The sequence below is a fragment of the Serinus canaria genome, chromosome 2 (genome assembly GCF_022539315.1).
Source record: "Serinus canaria isolate serCan28SL12 chromosome 2, serCan2020, whole genome shotgun sequence".
Lineage (NCBI taxonomy): Eukaryota > Metazoa > Chordata > Aves > Passeriformes > Fringillidae > Serinus > Serinus canaria.
The window spans coordinates 2212121-2232251 of record NC_066315.1 but is presented as its reverse complement, the minus strand read 5'-3'; the positions used below and the strand labels follow the sequence as shown (position 1 = coordinate 2232251).

The window sequence follows — 20131 nt, the reverse complement described above, 5'->3', positions numbered from 1 at the left end:
GTGGGTGAATTCATGTGGAGCTTTCGCAGACCAGGAATGATCTAGAACTCTCACAGGACAGGTACTACCATTTTGGGACAGAAATGTGCCCAGATTTAGGTCTTTTGAGCCCCCTTAATCCCCTCCCACCACTCACCCTATCAGCTAAGAAAATACCAGCAGGAAAGGAGGAAATGAAAGGTCCTTACTGTCCTTCCAGCTTCGTTGTTGTGCCTGTTCATGGCCGAGCGGGCGTCGGGCCGGTTCTCCCGCGCGTCCGCGAACTCCCGGGACACCATGCTCCCGAACTCCACGTCCTCACTGCAGCCTCCCCACTTCCAGCCCTCGCCAGGAGAGCCCTTGTGGCGCGTGTCACACCCGCAGATGGTGGCCGAGCCCTCGGCACAGGACCTGGTGACAGCGAAAGCCACCCCGGCGGAGGCGATGGCGTGGACGAAGGCCGACTCCCTGGTGGCTGCGAGAGAGAGGAGTCAGTCAGGAAGTGTCACTGGGATATTTTATGAAAAATCCCTTCGCCAGGATTTCTTCTCCTGGCAAGGTGAGGAGCCTCAGCTTCTCCATGTTTTGCTCCTCTGGAATGTGATTTGGAGAACTGTTTACCCAGCATGTGAATTGTTTTTACTTAATAACCAATCCCAGTCCAGCTGTGTCAAGACTCTTGACACAGGGTTTTTATTATTCATTCTTTTCTAACCTTCTGATGTCTCTTTCTTTAGTGTAGTTTTAGTATATAATTTTCTTTTAATATAATATCATAATATAATAAATCAGGCCTTCTAAGAACTTTGAGTCAATTCTCATCTCTCACCTCGCCCCTCACAATACTGCAACAAGGAAGGGCCAGTGAAGGATGGATTTGGTCAGCCCTGCGAACACCTCCTCTGGAGGGCATGGCAGAAGGCCAGGGAATTCTCCTCTTCCCTGTGGTCTAGCTTGGACCTGCTCCAAAAGATGTTTTTTTCTGCTAGGAAATGAGCTCCTGCACAGACAGGACCAGGCTTGATTCAAGGCCACTGAGGTCAGCCAAAAAGTTCTGGCTGGGGTCATCCTCAGGTCTTTGGACAGGGCCATGGCACCACAGACAGCTGTGCAAACCTGAATTTCAGGGGGCACAGGGAATATTCTGTCTGGTAGTGTGCAGTCAAGGCACCACACAGCCCGACCCTGAGCCATGGGCTTCTCTTCAGAATTTGGGTATGCTCCCAAAAAAATAAAAAATGCAGGTTTGCACTTAACAACAGCCTCATGCTTAACCTGGTGATGGGACCTGCACCAGTAAAGCTCCTCTTCCTTGACAGGGAGAGGTGCTGGTGGCTGGAAGGCAGGAAAATGCCAGGATGGTCACATCCTCAGTCCTCAGGATGTAAACCAAACCTTGTCCCCTCCCTCCATCCCTTTTTCCCTGAGGCTGTGGCTCTCACTGGGTGACAGCACTCAAGGTACACCTTGCACCTGCCCCACGTTTTCCTCCCTTGCCTAATCGAGGTCCCTGCCAAGGGGACTGGAAATGAGGGAAATGAGCTTTCCTTTGTGCCCACTGCCGGGGTGGGATCAGCCAGAAGATGGCACGGCTAAGGACTGAGGAGTTTTAGTCTTTGTGGAGAGCTTCCCTCACAGCCTTCCATCCCAGGGAGGGCTGGGCAAGGAAGGGGAGCAGGGAAGGCTTTCCTGGATGGCAGAGCTTTTTCCACGCTGTGCCAAAATGAAAACCAGTCTTTTCAAACTGCTTTGCAAGTAGGGAATACCCCAAGATATCAAATTTATTTCCCTTTCTCCTCGCAGTTTTGATTTCTTCACTCACAAGAAATGACCCCACAGTTCAACACCACACCTCAGAAAACAGCAGTAGGGGGAAAATGGGATTTTTACCATGAGCAGGGCTGTTCTCAAACCCTTGGGGCAGTTCTAAGCAGGTACAATGATTCTGATAACTGGCCTCCCTTAACCTCCTGTATTATTCCCCACTCACCCTGTGCTGACAGACCAGTTATCCTAGAAATTGTGTTCTTCCTGACACTCTTCAGGTGATTCCCCTGGGACATTGAAATAATAATGGATCCATAAAATCACAAGGTCACATTTTCAGTTGGTGCAACTTCACCAAAGCTTCTACTGAGCTTTGTATCACCCAACTACTCAAAAGCCACTCAAACCTTCCCTGCACCATATTTTGCTGATCTGAGCTTTCCCTGGGCATTTTGGCTCAATCTTTGCCTTCCAGATGCTTCCACTAATGTGAAGAGAGTTTAATGCACCAAGCCAAAAACTCAACATGTTTTCGGGGAGCAATCCCAGCTGTGGAGCAGTCCTGGCTGGATTTTAGGCTTAAGCAAGAACTCAAGCTTTGCTTTGGGAAGGCTACCAAATACAACAATATGCAAATCCCATAATGTGCATGAACTTACAGGCTGAAGGGATGAGCAATGTCCTGGAACATGTTTGCCAGGGCACTTGGGGAGGTTATTAAGTCACCGAGGGCTACAACCAAAAAAACAAAAAGAAAAGGAAAATGCAGGAACCCTCAGGTCCCCAGTGTGATTTTGAAAAACCCTTGTTCAGCACCTGGCCAGCCTGGAGGATGCCAGCATCCTGCAAATGATGACCATGCAGTTCTTGATTGTGAAAGCTCAGCTTAGAGCATGGACAGGAGAGTGCTGTTCACACAGGACTGGGGACTCTGCATCTTGCTCTTGCCAAAGTCCAGGTGGGATCCAGAAACCAAATTTTGGGGGTGGAGTGCCTCATATGAGGTGTCCAAGAACATTTCTGAGCAGCCCTGGAGTCTCTGAAGAATGAAAGGCTGCTCACAAAAGCCAGTGAGGTGAGCTGGGGGGGTGGATGCCATTATAATCTGGCAGGGAGGTGGAAGGGGCAGTGTCTGGCCAGGGAAAGGCTGACACACCTCCCACCCCCTCCCAGTGTGGCCCAACTGATCTTGAAACCTTTCCATAACATCACAGAATGGTTGGATTGGAAGGTCCTTAAAGGTCATGTGGTTCCAGCATTCCCAGTTTTCCTACTCAGGGCTGCTTTCACCCCATTCTCCACCCAGCCTGTGTTTGGGATTGGGATTGGCCTGACCCTTGTGCAGGACTGGATTGGTAAAGGGTTCTCCAAACCTGCCTGAAAGCTCACACAGCCTTGCACATCTGTGGGCAAACTCTGAGATAAGGCGTGCTGACTTAGGAAGGCCATGGAATAGAGATGGCATTGCTGAGAGAGAGACTGAGCTGGGAACAAGTTTCAAAAGAAACTTGCAAAAAGACCAGATATTTTGGAGAATTAGAACTGCAAAAGATGCATTGTAGCAAGACCACAATGGGTGGGGTAGAATTATAGGTGATTATAGGTGATTAGAATAAGAGGTGATTGGTGTTAGAAGTATTAGCAGCATTGCCTGGCAAAAGCTAATAGGCTGAAAAATATTTATAAGGTATCTATTTATAAGGTAATATTTATAAGGTAATCAGGAGATAAGTTGGCTTCTGATGGAATGACGTTGAGTTTTTCATCACGTCTCACCCTTCATCGAGACTGATAATGGAATAAAATCTTTTAAAAGGCCTCTCAGTTGCCCCATCTCTGTAGAGTTGGGATTTTCCAACACAGGAAACACCTCGCACTCAGCCTTGCTGAGCTTCATGCACAGAGCCACATCTCCATCCTTCCCTCCAGCATCTGCCTGCACCACTCAGCCTGGTGTCACCAGCAAAGCGGGTGACAATCCTGAGGGTGCCCTGGATCCCACTGTCCTTGTCACCAGCAAGCAGTGCCAGCCCCAACCCCCAAGGAACACCACTGGAGTGCCACCATCCAGATAATTCCTGACCCACCAGGTGGTCCATCCATCAAATCCAGGTATCTCCAATTTAGAGACCAGGATGATGTGCTTTCCTAAAGCTCCTTGCTCAGGCCAGCTCTCATCTCTTGGGAATCCCCTGTTCCTCTGCTCAGGAGAGATCTGATCCAGGTCTTTGGCTTACTGGGAAGGAACTGAGGGTGCTGAACTGATGTTTGCAAACCTCGTGGAGACCCCTTGTGCCTTGCCAAGCTTGGACCAGGAAGAAAATGTCTACAGCCGTGGTGTTTGTGCAGGAAAACTTCTCCTGTGCGGGGATGAGAGGGGGGCCTTGGCTTGGGAGTCCACGGCTTGTGGATCCCAGCTTGGACTCAGCAGGAGCCATCAGCTCACTGGTGCTTCCCTGGGCATTCCCCTCACTACAAGAAAGACCTGGAGGGGCTGGAGCATGTCCAGGGAAGGGAATGGAGCTGGGAAGGGGCTGGAGCACCAGGAGGGGCTGAGGGAGCTGGGAAAGGGCTCAGCCTGGAGAAAAGGAGGCTCAGGGGGGACCTTGTGGCTCTGCACAACTCCTGACAGGAGGGGACAGCCAGTGGGGTTGGGCTCTGCTCCAGGGAACAGGGACAGGAGGAGAGGGAATGGCCTCAAGTTGTGTCAAGGGTTGGATATTAGGGAAATTTGGATATTTGGGTTGGGTATTAGGGAAAATTTCTTCATTGAAAGGGTTGTCAGGCACTGGCACAGCTGCCCAGGGCCGTGGTGGACGGTGCCTGTTCCCAAGTGCCACATCCTTTTAATCCCTCCAGGAGTCACCTGGAGGGATTAAAAGGATGTGGCACTTGGGAACATGGGATTCCAGTGGATGTGGCAGTGCTGGGTTCATCTTTGGGCTCAGTGACCCTGCTGGTCTTTTCCAAGCTTAAGGATTCTACAGTCCAGCGATCCTGTCCAGGTGCAGAGCTCAAACCCCAGGGAGCTTCAGGCAGCACAGCCTGGAGAATTCCCACATTTGCCAGGCCTTGGCCAAGCAGTGCCAGGCAGACAGTTTTGGCTGCAGACACCAAACCCTAAATCTCAGCTCCATCACCTAAACTCCGCACAGTTTTTAGCCCTCGTTGAAAGCCAGGAGGCGATTGATGGGATTTGCCTTAAGAAGCACCAATTACAGCGAGCTCTGCTCTTCCCAGAACCCGCCGGGTGCCTTTTACAGCCTGGACAGGACTCAATCACTGCCCTGCTTTTGAAATGCAGCCACCACTTAAGAGCACACAACAGGAAGCAAATCGCCTTGTATCTGATCGTAACTACCTGGGGAATGCAGGCAGGCAGGGCAAAGGAGCTCAGCTCTGGCCCCGGGGCACCGAGGTGAGGAGTTTGTCTCTTGAGAAAGTCGCAGCCGCTCTCTTAATGACTCCACGAAATTAGGGCACTGGGTTTAACATCTCCTACCCCCTAAGTTAAGGCAGCGGGTTCAATATTGACGCAGATGGAGCCGTGCCATGGTGTGAGTCACGTCCTGCCACCTCCCAAGCCATGGGACATGTCCTGCCTTCCCCGAGCATCCCCGACCCTGCCGGGCTCCCAAAAACCTTCCCCGGTGTAGCCGGGGGCGGTGCGGCTGCAGGAATGGAGCGGGAGCGCAGGGAGATGGAGATAAGCAGAAGGAAAGCATGCACTTGTAATGGAAATGAGGGCTTATTAAGGTGCCATATAAAAATGCAAGAGATTTGGCGAAGATAGCAGGAAAGTGCCGTGTGTTTGTCAGGGCGCCGCGTTCCTCTCGGGGTGGTTCTGGTGGCAGGAGGCAGCAGCTGGTTAGGGCTTGGAGAAAGCTTCTGGAAAGTCACCTGGAGGGAGGAGTTGGCAGGGACCAATGTCTCACGGGGATGTTGACTTCAGAGCATTTCAACCACTTTATTTTGGTCACCAAAGCTCTGGCTTCAGTTTGATTCCTGCCTGCTCCCGAGTTTCCCTGCAGGGTGCAGAGACTTGGATATCTGCTGCTTCTGCTCAATTCCCTCTCCGTTCTGGAGGGACTGAATGGCAGTGAAAAGGTGACTTACAGAGGGCCTTAGGGGTGTCCCCTAAAGCAGAGCTCTCTCTGGAAAGGGTTGCTAAGAAGCCCAGACTGAAATCTGAGAAACTGAACGTCCCCTGAATATTCTGGGCAGAACCTCTCTGACCACTTGTCCCAGCACCAAACCCACCTCAGATGCACAAACACTTGGCTGAGTAGTTTAATTTGACAATAGAGGCCTGAGGATGATGTGACCCAAGATTTGCAGGGCTGTTTTTTGTGACTTTGGACAAATCCTTCAGTCCCTCTGTGCTTCTCCTTCCTTATCTGTCCACCCGAGGACAATCCTGCTTATCTCCCCAGGAGCCTGAAATGCTGAATTCAGTGATGTCTTCAGAATTGCAGGCAGAAGGGATTGGAGCCCAGCAGAGGGTTCTCAGATTGTGGGATGAGGAAGGCAGATGAATAACTGCATGAATATCTCAGCTGCCTGATATGTGGAAACTGCTCTGGTGTGCTCTTCTGCCCAGACAGTGAGTTGTTTTCCCTGAGTCTTTCCCTGAATGATGAAATGATCAACCCCAGGTCAGGTAGGTATCCCAGATATGTGGCAAGATGGACTGTGGTCATGCAGCAGGATGACCAGAATGGTTTATTCTGCTCTGAAAATCCCTTTTTACCACATCTGTATAGCAACACCGAGCCCTGCCATCCCCATTCTTGAAACCCTAAATCTTTCCTTTTTGAAACAGAGTGCTCGGAGTGAAGCACTGACTTAGTGCCTTTTGGGGCTGGATAATGTACAAAGAACATGGAAAAGAACAGAAATGTCCCAGACAATGAAGGAAAGAATTCCCAGCCATGTCTGCCCTTGAGGAGAGGCTCCAGCTCCTATTCCATGGTTGGAAAGCCAGTGGAAAGGTGTGGCTGTGAGCCCTGAATTTCTGACACAGACCTCTGGAGCGCCCTTGGGAGAGGCATTTGGCTAAAAATGGAATGAAACAGAGGAAATGGTTTATCTGTTCAGTAGGACTGTGGGGAGGAGTCGTGCTGGCTCCTCTGAGCTTTGTTTTTCAAAGCTAAGAGTCTCCAGAAAGGTACCTCTACTCCAGCTTCTTGAGACTCCCATCTTTGAGGGGTGGAAGGTGCCAAGGCTTTCCAACACCTTTCTGGTAGGGCAGATTCCCTGGGTACACCAGGGAGTGTGAGAAAGGGTTTCATTCCCTCCTTGGCTCCAGGGGATATAAACCCACAGCTGTCAGCTAAGATTTGCACAACAGTTGACACTACACTGACTCCTGATTAAAATGGAAAAAACCCCACCAAATAAACTAAATAAACCCTAAGAACTAATAGACTGGAAATAAAGCTGGGAACAACCTGGTGTTTGTGGTGTTTGGAGCAGCACAACCCAGCCTTTTACACTGGGGGCTCATCTTAGCTCAGTGTTCCCTGGTTCCTGTGGTCCTTCTGCACCTTTGGCATCCCAGGCATTGGAAGGTGCTGCCCAAAGGAAAAACGTGGTGAGGAATTTGTGAGGAGCTTTGGAAGCCCAGCCTTGACTGAGGTGGGGTGAAGCACAAGATCTCTGAGGAATGACTGAGGGAGCTGGGGGTGCTCAGCCTGGAGAAAAGGAGACTCAGGGGTGCCCCCATCCCTCTGACAGCTCCTGAAAGGTGCCTGTGCTCAGCTGGGGCTGGGCTCTGTCTGCAGCAGCACTGACACACCCAGAGCTCACAGCCTCCAGCTGCACCCAGGGAAATACAGGCTGGAGAGCAGGGAAAAGTTTTCCCAGAAAGGTGATAAAGTTCTGGAATGGCTGCCCAGGAAGGTGGTGGAGTCCCCATCCCTGGGTGTGTTTGACAAAGCCTGGATGTGGCACTGGGTGCCAGGGCTGAGTTGAGCTGTTGGGGCTGGGCTGGACTGGATGACCTTGAAGGTCTCTTCCAACCTGGTCATTCTGGGAATTCTGGGAATTCTGTGAATTTGGGTTTTGACTGCAGCACAAAGATCACCACCCAGCTGCTCTCTTTGAACCCAGTCAGAAACATCTCCATGAAGACAAACCAGAAGGCTCTGAATGAAAGCTCACACTGCATCACTTTGGATGAAAAAGAAGAATCCCAGAAAAGATTAATACAGAACGAGCCAGCTCGGTTGTTGAGGAGCTGGTGGCCCCTGGGAGAAGGAGTTTCTTTAGGCTCTGACAGCCTTGCAGGCACAGCTGCTTTCTGAACAGCAGGAGTGAAATCCAGAGGGACTGGTGAGTCAGAGCTCCCAGGATTTGCAGAAGCACAGGGAGGCATCACTGCTGGCTTATACCAACACAAATGGCAGTGCCTGCTGGCCCTGAGATCCACGTGCAGGAGGAGCAGGGCAGCCCAGCCTGTCCCAGATTCCAGCAGAGGATACCCCAGTCCCTCAGCACAGCTGGGCTCTGCTGAACTTGCTGATCAGCAGCTCGCTGAAAGCCAAAAACGGAGAGTTCAGGAGGTGGGGATGGTGTCCCCCACCTCACAGTGCTCCTTGGGAGCTTGGAAGTGAACTGGGGAGAGACTTCTCAGCAGGGCCTGCTGAACTAAACCAGGGGCAATGGTTTTAAACTAAAAAGATGTGGATCCAGACACAAAGAAGTAATTTTTTATGATGAGGGTGGTGAAGGACTGGAGCAGGTTGTCCAAAGAGGTGGTGGATGCCCCATCCCTGGAAGCAGCCAAGGTGAAATCAGGAGGGGCTTTGAGCAAGCTGATCTATTGGAAAGGTGTCCCTGCTCATGCAGGGAGTTGGACTAGATGGATTTTAAAGGTCTCTTCCAACTTAAACCATTCTAAGAAATGAAGGTGCACATTTTCACAGGACGTATTTCTCCTCAGGGAAAGGAGTGATGGTGGGGAAAAAGGAAAAAAAAAAGTTAAAAGCCTTTTTTTTTTTTTTTTTGAATGATCACCAAGCAGGAAATCATTTGCCAATCAGAACTATTAAATATTGGCCCAGCAGCAGGGGAAGGCAGAGAACAGGGAACTCCTTGGCACAGGCTGGCTGACAGATCCATCCACAGGCTGTGCCCAAGTGCTGGAGGGCAACAAGCTCTGTTCCCATTGCAGGGGAGGAGGAGGAGGAGGATGATCACAGGGGTGTCATGGCTCCTGGGACCCTGACAGTGCTCAAGGGGAAAACACTGGGAACGTTGGAAACCAAATATTGGCTCTGGCAACCTCGGAGGCAGCTGAGCTTCAGCTACCCCACATTCCTCTGGATTGTAGCAGGAGAGGATCCCATCTCAGATCAAGCAACCCAAATGTTTTACACAAGTCTGGCTCAGCCTCCAGCTCCCCTCAGCTTCCCTCTGGAGAGGTCCCTGTTTCCAGAGCTCCCATTTCCCTCGACCCATCCTCACCATCTGCACCTCCTCGATTACCCCTTTACTCCTTAAAAAGGGGCTCCTTGTCCCACAAGGGCTGTTTGCTTTCCCCCCATTAGGATGGAAGATTCCCACCCTTGCATGTGCTCAGCACGAGGACTCTAAGAGGAGAGGACAAGCCAGGATTCCTGCTGGGAGGGAGACTCGTTCCCAAATTCCGCAGAGTGAGCAGTGCTCATCCTGCTTATGTTGGAAAATCCCTTCCTAAAGGAAGAGGTGCTGAGATTCTGAGATCTTTAAAGCCTTTGCTTCTTTCCTTGGTGTCACTCCCAAGCCTAAACCACCAAGTGCCCTGGCCCTGATTTTCTGCTGGACCACAGGGAGCCCTTGTGGAGCCCTGAGGAGCCTCCAGAGGCTTTGGGGAGGTCAGAGCCTGGTGACTGCACAAAGGGCCTCTCTGGACAGGGGGGCTCCAACGCTCTGCCTCAGTTTCCCCATCTGCAAAGCAGTGGGCAGACAGCTCCTCTTACCCTTTCTAGCCTGAGCTTGGGGCACCTTTTCAGCCTGCAGCATTCCACAGGGCAGGGGTGAAGGACAGGGGTGTTCTCCTCAGCCAGTGCTGCCTGGTGCCTTAGCACCCCATGAGTGATGCTGCTGCTGGGGTCACTGCTTATTCATGGAGCCTTCCAGAAGATTCTCAGCACCTGGAGCTGCCCCTGGGCTGAGCTGTGGTCACCTCATTGCAAAGGGGTGGGACTGGAGGACATGAAAATGTCCCTTCCAACCCAAAATATCCCACTATTCTATGACACAGAGACTTTCTAACTGGTTACAGGTCTTGGCAGCAGCTCCAGGATGCTCCAGAGCAGCTCTGCATTGCACTAGGATGTGCTCAGGGTTACATCAACTCCATCAATCTCATCCTGAAGACCTTGATAACTTGGGAACCTTTGGAGAGGAGCAGAGCCCAAATGGCTGCCTGGATCCCTTGGGAGCAGAAGGATCACTAATGGCATTCCTCAAAGATCTCTTTGTGAGACTGCAGGCAGAGAATTACAGAATCACAGAATGGTTTGGATGGGAAGGGACCTCAGGATTGTCTCTTTCCAAGCCCCTAGTGCACACCTTCCACTGGCCCAGGTTACTCAGAGCCCCATCCAGCCCAGCCCTGAGCATTTCCAGGGATGGGAATCCACAGCTCCAGTCTCCCTGCAGCTCTACAGACTGGCCTGAAAGATCTGGAGTCATTCCCCAAGCTCCTGCTGCCATTGCCTTGGGTCACATCCCCTCCTCTTCAGCAGCATTCCCACGTGGGTTTATCTCCAAACCCAGGGAAGCCCACTCCACCAGAGCAGCAGTCCTTGGGGCTGCAGGTGACTGAGGCTTTCCCTGGAATGGGATGAGGGGGGCTCCCAGAGCAGCTGCAGCTCTGGCAGAAATGCAGCACCCACAGCACAGCAGGTGATGCCAACCAGGAGCTGTGCCACAGCTCTGTGTGACACCACAGCCTGTCCCCTTCCTCACAGAGAGCCCTGCCAGCTCCGTGCCCAGCTGGTTCTGCAGTTTCTCATCAAAATCCAGCTCCAGGCTTTGCTTGGCTTTTTTAACCACCAAAAAATCAGGCCCCTAAATGCAAAGACTTATGCAAATGCATAATAACAAGAAGTTAACCACACTTTTGCATATCTTAAAGGAAAGGTTAGGTTTGGGTCCCATCTGTGTTTTGAACGGAGTTCTGATTGAGTTCTTGTTTCCTCTGAACCAGCTGTGCTAGTGTCAACACATCCCTGGGAAGATGAAAGGCCCTGAAAAGACATTTGATCAGATTAGCAGTGATTCAGCTCATTGGAGGGAAATTATTAAATGGGCAATTCCTGCCAGGGAACACGAAGGCGATCCAGATAAGAGGGAATGTTGGATTGAAGGAGGTTGGATTAGTGCAGCCTGTAAAACCCTGACAGCCAAGTTTCCCCAAAACATCTGAGTGATGGGGGTCTTTCCTCATTCTTTTTCTTTTCACTTTCTCCCTGTTGCTTGCTCCTGGTTCTCCTTGCACAACAGAGCTGAACCCTCCAGCGTGGTGCTCAAACCTCCAAACATTTTTGCACTTTCAAACCTTTCTCACACTTCCAAACCTTTTTTGCACCCCCAGACCTTTCAGGCTGTACCTGGAACAGGTAGAGCCAGCTTGCCCAAGGCCAGGGCAGCCTGCAAACCTTGTGCCCTGGGAGCAGGGCCAGCGCTCCCTGCTGCCCTCCGTGCCCAGGGTGGCTCGGAGGCTGGAATGCTCTCATTAATTCTCGACTGTCAAACCAACCCCAGGTGATCTCGCAGGTAACCAGACCCCCAAGATAGGCAAATCAGCAGGACGGTCTGGTATCAGTAACCCGAGTCTGATACCTGCAAAGCAAACACCCCCTTATCTCTGTGCCTATCGCCCTATCTCTCTGCTGATCTAATCATCACCGTGTATGTCTCCCTACCTACCCTGCTTAATGCTTTATCTGTCTTTCTGCTGGCTTGGTCACGTGTGAAACGCTCTGATCCCTCCCTCCCTCCATCCATCCATCCCTTGAATGCCTTCTCCTGAATATTCCATCTTCCTGGAGCAGCACGGTCCTCTCGATCCGCCCCGAATTGCCCCTGGTCTCCCCAACATCCCTGGGAGGCTCCGGACAAAAGGAAGCTGTGTGCCAGTCGGGGGTGATTAGCAGAGATAGAGGGCGCTCATTGTGGCAGGACAGGGTCCTTAATGAAAGGGGAAGGAGGAGAAGGAGCGGGGAAGGACTGGGGTGAAATCCTCCCGGGTGCCTTCCAGGTTAAAAGATCATTGGGGTCCCTCCTGGCTTTGGGAAAGAAAAAAAAAAAAAAAAAAAAAAGGCAAGAAAAAGAAGGCAAGCCCCAAAAACCGCTATGCAAAACAGCCCCAACAATCAGTAGGATACAGGGGAAGCAAAAAAAAAAAAGAATATAATTGTATTCTGTTATCAGAAGCAACATGGTTGAACAAAAGGATCTCCTTCGCCCACCTGAGAATGGAATGCGAGGCTCCATTTCGCTGCTCTGATCGTATTTGACAGCCCCCCTCGAGACTGCCTGGTTGGTATGGCAAATCATCCTTATTACCTGCTGGGGGGAATGAATCCCCCTTTGTGCTGGCACTGTCACGCCGCATTAGGCTGACAATGGCCCGAGATATTTTATATGAAATTTGCCCTCACTTGTGATTAGCCAGCACCAACTAAGTCATAGCAACCTAGAACTATGCATTGGCCGGGCCCCGTTGTCGGCCGAAAGGGAAATCCCTATTCAAATGGTTTAATAAAACAATCTAAAGGGCGTGTGAATCGTGAAAAGCATTTTCACTTTTCTCTTTAGCTTAATCTCATGGTCGCTGGGATATTGTGCTCCGAGCAGACCCCAGCAGGGTGTGGGCTAAGGTCCCCCATCAACTTCTTTTACAGCCTCCTTTTCTGCGAGTTAATGATATACCGGTGTGATTGCCTCCCGCAGCAAGAAGAAACACGCATTTGATGAAAAGGATGGACCTCCTAACACATCCTAAATGGCAACAATTTCTCATCCAAAGGTCACAGGTCATAACCTGGATTTTGAATCACCACCCAGATCTTTTTCAAAGCCCTGCTAAAGCTGGGGGATTCGGCGAGGCCGTTTTACACACACACACACACAGACACGGCGTTATCTCCAGAGGTTCCTGCTCTGCTTGAGACCCGAGCTAAGAGCTTGGAAACAATTGGATTTCCCCCTGGTTTGTGGGCTACACTTTGCTGCTTTTCACATCCTCTCAGCGCTGGGGAGAGGTGGGCAGTGCAGGGATGTGCAGCCCCTGAGGGTCACCTGGAGCTCAGCAGCACCTGGGCTACAAGAAACACCCTGGCTTGAATCTCAGTTGCCCCTTCGCCCCAAACCTGTCCCACTCCCAGCCCCAAACATCCCCTCCAGCAGGGCTTTGAGGTCTCAAAACACTCCCCAGCTGCTTGAAGGTGTGGGGAAGCTCCCCCAGTGCTGACCCCTCCACAGATGAGATTTCCCACCACGGGTGAGATGCAGCCACAGAGGTTTGGAGTGGGGTGGGGTGGGAGGAGGGAGAGGGAGACACACAGGGATCCCCTTCTGCATTTGCGCCCCACTTCCTCACTGGGGCTGAGAGGAAGCAAGGCTGGATCTCACCATTTACCTAAGCAGAGGAAAGCTTTGCCTCTGCAAGACAGGGCTGGAAATCCCCAGGATAACAAGCTCCCTCATGAACCTCCCCAGCCCAGTCCCCGAGCACAAACCAAAGGGGAAGGGGAAAGCAGCACAGGAACCTGCTCAGGTTTCCCCACTCTCCTCTCCTCTTGACTCCCCTCACAAAGCCTTAAGCCAGGTGGGGAGTTCATCTCCTGCTTAAACACCAAGATTCTCCTTCCAGGTTTTCCCACTGGTGCCCAGCAGGAAGAGTGGGGCTGCTTGTGAGGGACCCTCTTGGCTTCCAAAATCCACATTAACCTCTCCTAAAAGGTGCTCACATGAGCTGTGTTGTGTTTCCACTGCAGCTCCCCACATAATTGCAAGCTATCTGGGGCAGGGAATGGTTCTGTTATTAAGTGCTTGTACACTATTTAGCACAATGGGGCCCTGATCTCTGCTTGGGGCCTCAGAGTCTACTGTAATACAAATAATTAACCATAATAGAGCTGGGAAAATATCTTAATAAAACCATGGAATCAATTTGAGGCAATTAAGCAATTTTTCGGCTTGCAGAAATTTTTTGCTTTACAGGCTCCATTTGGAGAAGGGAGGGGGTCTGGGTGCTGGAGGAGCTGCTTACCTCCCTGCAGCAGGCTTGGGCAATCTGGGTTTTTGGGGCTTTTTGGGGTTGTTTTCTTTTTTTGTTGTTGTTTTATTTTTTTTTTCCTGTGGGTTCCAGTTTCACCCAGTTGGGGAAGCAGAAAAATTTGATGTAGCTCCCACAGCATAAAAGCCACTTTTTATAAATAGTTGGTGAGAGGAAGCATGGTTTGGAGGCTGGATCTGTGGTCCCTAAGGGAGAAGGGGCTCAGTCCTACAAAACAGGACTTTCAAACAGCTCCTCTGCCTCAGCTGCCCACCTGTGAGATGGAGAGCCATCATTATCTTCCCACTTTCTAATCCCAAACACTCGAGGACAATGCTGGGGAATTTCAGATCTATTCAGACACACAGGAATAAGGAAATTGCAAAGCCCCAGACACAGGCTGGATGATGTACAAGCAATTTTAAATCAGCAGATAAGCTGGGGATGACAGATATTCTGATTATAGTTGGAGCTCTTGTATAAATCTCAAGCAGAAAAGGGAGATCAATACATTGAACACTTGTCTGAAATTTCTCCATCACTGGGGGAGTGCACATGAGGGCACTGCAAATCCAAAGGATCCCCTGCCTCACCCAGCCAAAGCAGGAACCTCAAAAACTGAGCTACAGCTCCCTTTCCAGAAGGAAACAGCTCCACCTGCCATGAACACATCTGCTGGCCTGGTGGATGAAGAACTTTGTCATGCAGACATTTTTATGGCCCTGGGCAGGAACATTTATCAAAGAACCACAGAGGGGGTTTGGGTTGGAAGGGACCTCAAAAGTCAGGTTTAAACCCCTCTGCCATGGCAGGGACACCTTCCACTGCCCCAGGTTGCTCCAAGTTCCATCCAGCCTTGGGCACTTCCAGGGATCCAGGAGGAGCCACAGCTTCCCTGGAAAACCTGTGCCAGGGCCTCTCCACCCTCCCAGCCAGGAATTCCTTCCCAAAATCCCACCTAACCATTCCCTCTCCACCTTAAAACCATCTCCCCTCTCCTATCACGACTTGCTCTTTCACCCTGACCAACAATTGAGTTCTGAGACTCCCCTTGAATCTTGCAATCCTAAGAAGACACAATCAAAATAATCAGAATAGAAAAAGTGGGAAAAACCCAAATTTCCTCCTTACATTGTGCATTGCCAGCATGGCTGAGAAAAGTCTGTGAGCTGGTGATCAGCCTGGTGCTGATCCCAGCTATGGAGAAATCAGTCCTGGAGGTTAAAAATGGAAGAAGATTATCCCGGCCACAATTTCAAAGTAGACTTCACCCTCTACTGCATCAGGTCCTAAAAATGTTTCGTTTCAGCCACCATGAGGAGCCAGCTGCCATTGTGTTGGGCTGAAAATGTCACTGGTGGGGTTTGGGAAGCTGAGCAAAACACAGAAAGTGAATACATTGCATGGGGACCCCTGGGAATCTGTCACACCCCGAATAAGACATGAGATCTTGTGCTCTTGGTGAATATCAGACCACAGAAATGTGATTTGTGGATGTTCTCCACTGGCTTCAGTGTCAAATCATAGACAGAGGTATAAATAATAATAATAATAATAATAATAATAATAAACAGCACTAAAACAGCCAGAGCTTGTATCTGCTTGTGATTTAAAACATGAAGCTCTCACCTTGCCCTCACCAATATAAATGGGCTACTTGACCTCAAAAAAACCCCAAAAAATCAAATAACCTGCTGTAGAAGCAGAGGATACCAACCACCTCCAGATCATTTTCTTAATCAGTCATCATTTGTATTCACAAGACAAACCAATTTCATTCATCTGATGCTTTCCTTGTTTTATCCAGGTTTCTTAAGCTCAAATAATGACCACCTCTAATTAGAGAGATGCCCTGTGCACACACTGGTCATGTCCAGGAATCCTCTCTCCTCTGGAGATGATCTCTTCCAGCCTGAACTGCACATGGGTTTTGCCCTCTGAAGCAAGGAAAGCACTGGGCACCCAGACTGGGAATAACCTCTGGCTTGGGACTGGGGTCCCTCTGAAGGGACCAGGGCTGTGGGAGAAGGGGAAGAGCAGGGAGCTGCTCTGGGGTTTGATTCCTGCTCAGCCTCTGGCTCTGGGCTCACCCACTGTAAGCCAAATGATAACAGATCCTTTGATGAACCCTTCCCTTGCTCAGGCTATGTGCCATTTCAGTAGGTTTCCTTCTTCTCTTTCGCATTCTGAGGGTTTTTCAGAGCAAGAAACCCCACAATTCCAGCTTTGGCTTCTCATTCTTGCTGCTGTCAATTCACCAAATGCCTGCTGGCTCTTATATCAACCCTGCCTTCGTATTTAAGGACTGGACATGATTTTATTCCTGATTTGACATCTGAGGTTCTGTTTCAGGTTCTTGAAGAGCATCCACACCCCCCAGCTCTGGGTGTGTGCTCTCCAGAGTTGGTGGGAACAACTCATGGCTCCTTATCCATGATATTAACTCGGAGGGGAGGTGATGACCTGCCCAAATTTTGGTGACTTTTGTGGGAGGGAAAGGCACTTGTCAAGCTGCTGGAGGAGCCCAGCACCTTAAGGATTTCCTGCCAGTGCACATTGCTTTCATCCCTGCCTATCTTAGAGCAACAAAATCAAAGCTCCGCATCCTGCGGTCCCTCAGGATGGGAATTGCTGAAGATTCCTCTCTTGCTGTTAAATGTGAGCTCCCTGGGTGGCAACACTGCTGCTGCCCTGTGCAATGAGTGGGGGGGAGATGACATGTGAAGTGCAAAAAAACTGGGGGGAAAAAATAAATAAAGAACAACCGAGCAGCCTTCGGAAATGTCTATGCAAATCAGATGCTGAATAAATCGAGTCAAGGAAAAATAGATATTTTGGCCATCAGCAGAAAAACACGTGGCCTGATTCTCCTCTTGGCCTGGTGTCATTTATATCTAAGTCAGTGGAAGTGGCAGAAAAGTTAAGTCAGTGTAATTAAAGGTGCAGCTTGGTATTAAAATATTCTTTTTTTCCTAGAAAAACTGACTTTGTTTATGATACACTTTTGACTTTGCACTGGATAGACAGCCAGGCTCAGCCCGTGCCTGCAGGAACCCAGAACATCCCTCTGGCTGCCCTGGAGGGCTCGAGCCCCTGGGAGGGGGCTCAGAGACCTTGGCACAAAGCCAAAGACCCCTGTGCCTTGGATTTTAACCCATGGAGAAAATTACCAACTTCATGTGAAGATTTGCAAGCCACGAGAATTTGAGTAGAATGACAGGGAATTTATCACAGGGTGAAAAAGTAGAATTTTGGGGATTTAGAATGGGGGTTCAAGAGGCAAGATGGAGGAATCTGGGTGTGTCCTGTGCTTCTTCTCCTTCTTCTTGTCCTCCATCTTCTGCTGGGATGGTGACACTTCTGGGTTGGTTTGGAGCAGAGACAGACTGTCTGACACAGGTGATAGGGATTGGGAAATTATTGTAAATAAAGAACAGGTAGGTTTTAGTATGAAAAGCCAACAGCACCCCAAGGGCAGGGACTGTGCCACAACCCGACCTGCCTGACACACTTCAGCAGATCAGAAAAAGAATATAATTGATAACAGCAAATAAATAACCTTGAAAACCACAGCCAAAGAATCCTGACTCCTTCTTTGATCTCAGGGCTGGGAAAAAGAGACTTTCCAACACCTCGGGGTCATCCTGACCACAGAGACCCCGAGATGTGCTCCAGAAACACTTAAAATCACAGATCCCAGACTTGGACCTCTCACCCTGCTGCCCAAAGGCAGGACCCAGTGTGCCTGAGCCACGCTGACAGATATTTGTTTGATGTTTTTGTTCTCCAAAACCTCCCAGGTCGGGGCTCCCACCCCATCCCGGGGCCATCCCTGCTCAGCCTCGCTGCCCTCTCCGTTACTCTGCTCCTCCCAAACTCTGCCTGGATGTGGAGGAGAACTTGTCCAGTTCACCTGGAGGGGGTGGGAGTGAAGGGGAGGATGGAGCTGGGGAGTTGTGTAACAGAGCTCAGCTCCCTGGGCTCTGTGAGTTATTCCTGCGTAAGCAAGGGAGCCCTTAATTTCCAATTCCACTGGGAACCTCGCCTTTCTCCTGGCCTTTTTTGAATTTGTTCCCTCTCCACGCTCCTCATGCTAATTTCCCTTCCCTCTCAGCATCTCTCCCATGTGCCCTCGGAGGGAGAGGCTGCTGTAACACGAGCAGTCCCTGACTGAATCATCCCTTGGCTTCTCCATGACTAACACCCCTGCTATTTGTCTAACTATTTCCACTGATGTACATTTAATATGTAAAAAGTTAATTAAAGCCTTATTCATAAAAAAAAATATCTGGGCCAATTTAATATTTTTTTTATAAATACCTCAAGGTAATATTTCAGTTAGGGACTAAATACCAGAAAACACTGTCAGATTCACCACCACCACCTCCCCATCTCTAATCAAAGCACCAGGTTTGGATATTATAAAGGAAAAGCCACCAAAACCACAACAGCATTTAGAGGAATTCGCTCTGCAGGTGCAGAGATCAGTCCTGAGAGAAGCTGAGAACATCCAGCTCTCGTGGAAGTCACTCTGAGGAGGAGCCAGTTCCGTGCCCAGAGCTCCTTCCCAAGTGGATCTGTGCTCATGCTGGGCTTGGAGAACCTGCTGAATCTTTCTGATCAGTTTGGTCCAGCAACCTTTAATCATGCAAATGGTTCAAGTCTTCCGTGCAGCTCCAGACTTGCCAGCAAAAGGGTTTGCAGCACTGAAATTGGGATTTGTCCTGGCACAACAAAGCTGCTGATGGTGCCAGGCTGGAAAATGCATCCCAACGAGCAGATGCTTCTCCCTGATCAGCTGGGAGGAGTGGAAATTCTGGAGCTTGTGAATCACATGGTCCAAACAGGCTGGGCAGTATCACCCAGGAGCTCAGTGGATGCATTGGTGCTTCATGGGATCCCAGAATGATGGAACGGTTTGGGCTGGAGAGGAACTGGAAGATCACTCAGTCCCACCCCTGCCATGGCAGGGACACCTTCCACTGTCCCAGGGTGTTCCAAGCCCTGTCCAGCCCGGCCTTGGGCACTGCCAGGGATCCAGGGGCAGCCACAGCTGCTCTGGGCACCTGTGCCAGGGCCTGCCCACCTTCACAGGGAAGAATTTTTTGCCCAATATCCCACCTAACCCTCTTCCCCTTCAGCTTAAACCACTGCCATTTAACCTGTGAATGTCCCATCCCCTGGAGGTGACCCCAGAACAGATGGCAAAGTGGCAAAGCCACCTCCAGAAAGTGAATTCTGCCAGAGTCAGGAAGAAGTTCTTTACTCAGAGGGTGGTAAGGCTGCCCAGGAGAATCTGGGGAGGCCCCACCCCTGGAAGAATCCAAGGCCAGGTTGAACAGGGCTTGGAGCACCCTGGGACAGTGGAAGGGAGTTGGAAGGGGATGTGTTTTGAGGTCCCTTCCAACCCAAACCATTCCAGGAGTCTGATTCTGGGAATACTCAAAATTTGCCCCACCAAAAGGGAGCCCAATGAAAATGCCACGTGGAAGGAGCAGTCCCCAAACTCTCCAGCAAAGGCCAAGCCATGAAATTCATTCTGCAGAAGATCTCCAGGCCCATTTAACCCAGGCCTTCATTTCAGGAATTTTTATAGGATCACTGCAAAAGCTCCTTCAGAGAGGAGCAGTGGGATTCCTGGAGGAGCTGCTGGCAGGTGATTTCCCTCCATGGAGCCTTGCAGGGCACACCCAGGAGCTGTCAGAAATGCTAATATGGGAGCACAGGCCTCCACTGGAAATCTTAAAGAGGGGATTAGAACAGATGAGTCCTGACTGAGCTCTCCAGAACAACAGCAGAGATAAATCTGGCTGCTCCTTTGGAGGGTGTTAAAGGAGGATTTCCTGGGAGGTGGATCCCCTCAGTGGGGTGTTATTGTGTGGGCTGTGGGGAGGGAAGGAATGGATTAAGCCCCTGGCAAAGGGATGTGGGGGCTTTGCCTGTGCTGACAATGGATCCGAGCTGGGGAGGGTGGAGGGCTGCCCGTGGGTGGAGGAAATCAGGGGTGGCTCCTGGCTTTTTCCTGGAGGCCACACTGCTGCTCTGGAGCTGAGGATTACTGCTGAGATGTTCAGCCATGGCTCTGCTGGACCTCCTGGAGTGCAGGAGGCAGAG

The 20131-nt window shown here is 50.5% G+C and overlaps 1 protein-coding gene across 2 annotated transcripts in view; it reads right to left on the bottom strand.

The window, feature by feature from the left end:
* Positions 1-20131, bottom strand: part of WNT3A (Wnt family member 3A) — a 98471-nt gene that overhangs the window by 7048 nt on the left and 71292 nt on the right. For both annotated transcript variants that reach the window (XM_009085750.3, XM_050970865.1), the window contains exon 3: positions 189-454. In XM_009085750.3, the coding sequence (XP_009083998.1) occupies positions 189-454 (266 nt within the window). The remainder of the gene's footprint in view (positions 1-188; positions 455-20131) is intronic.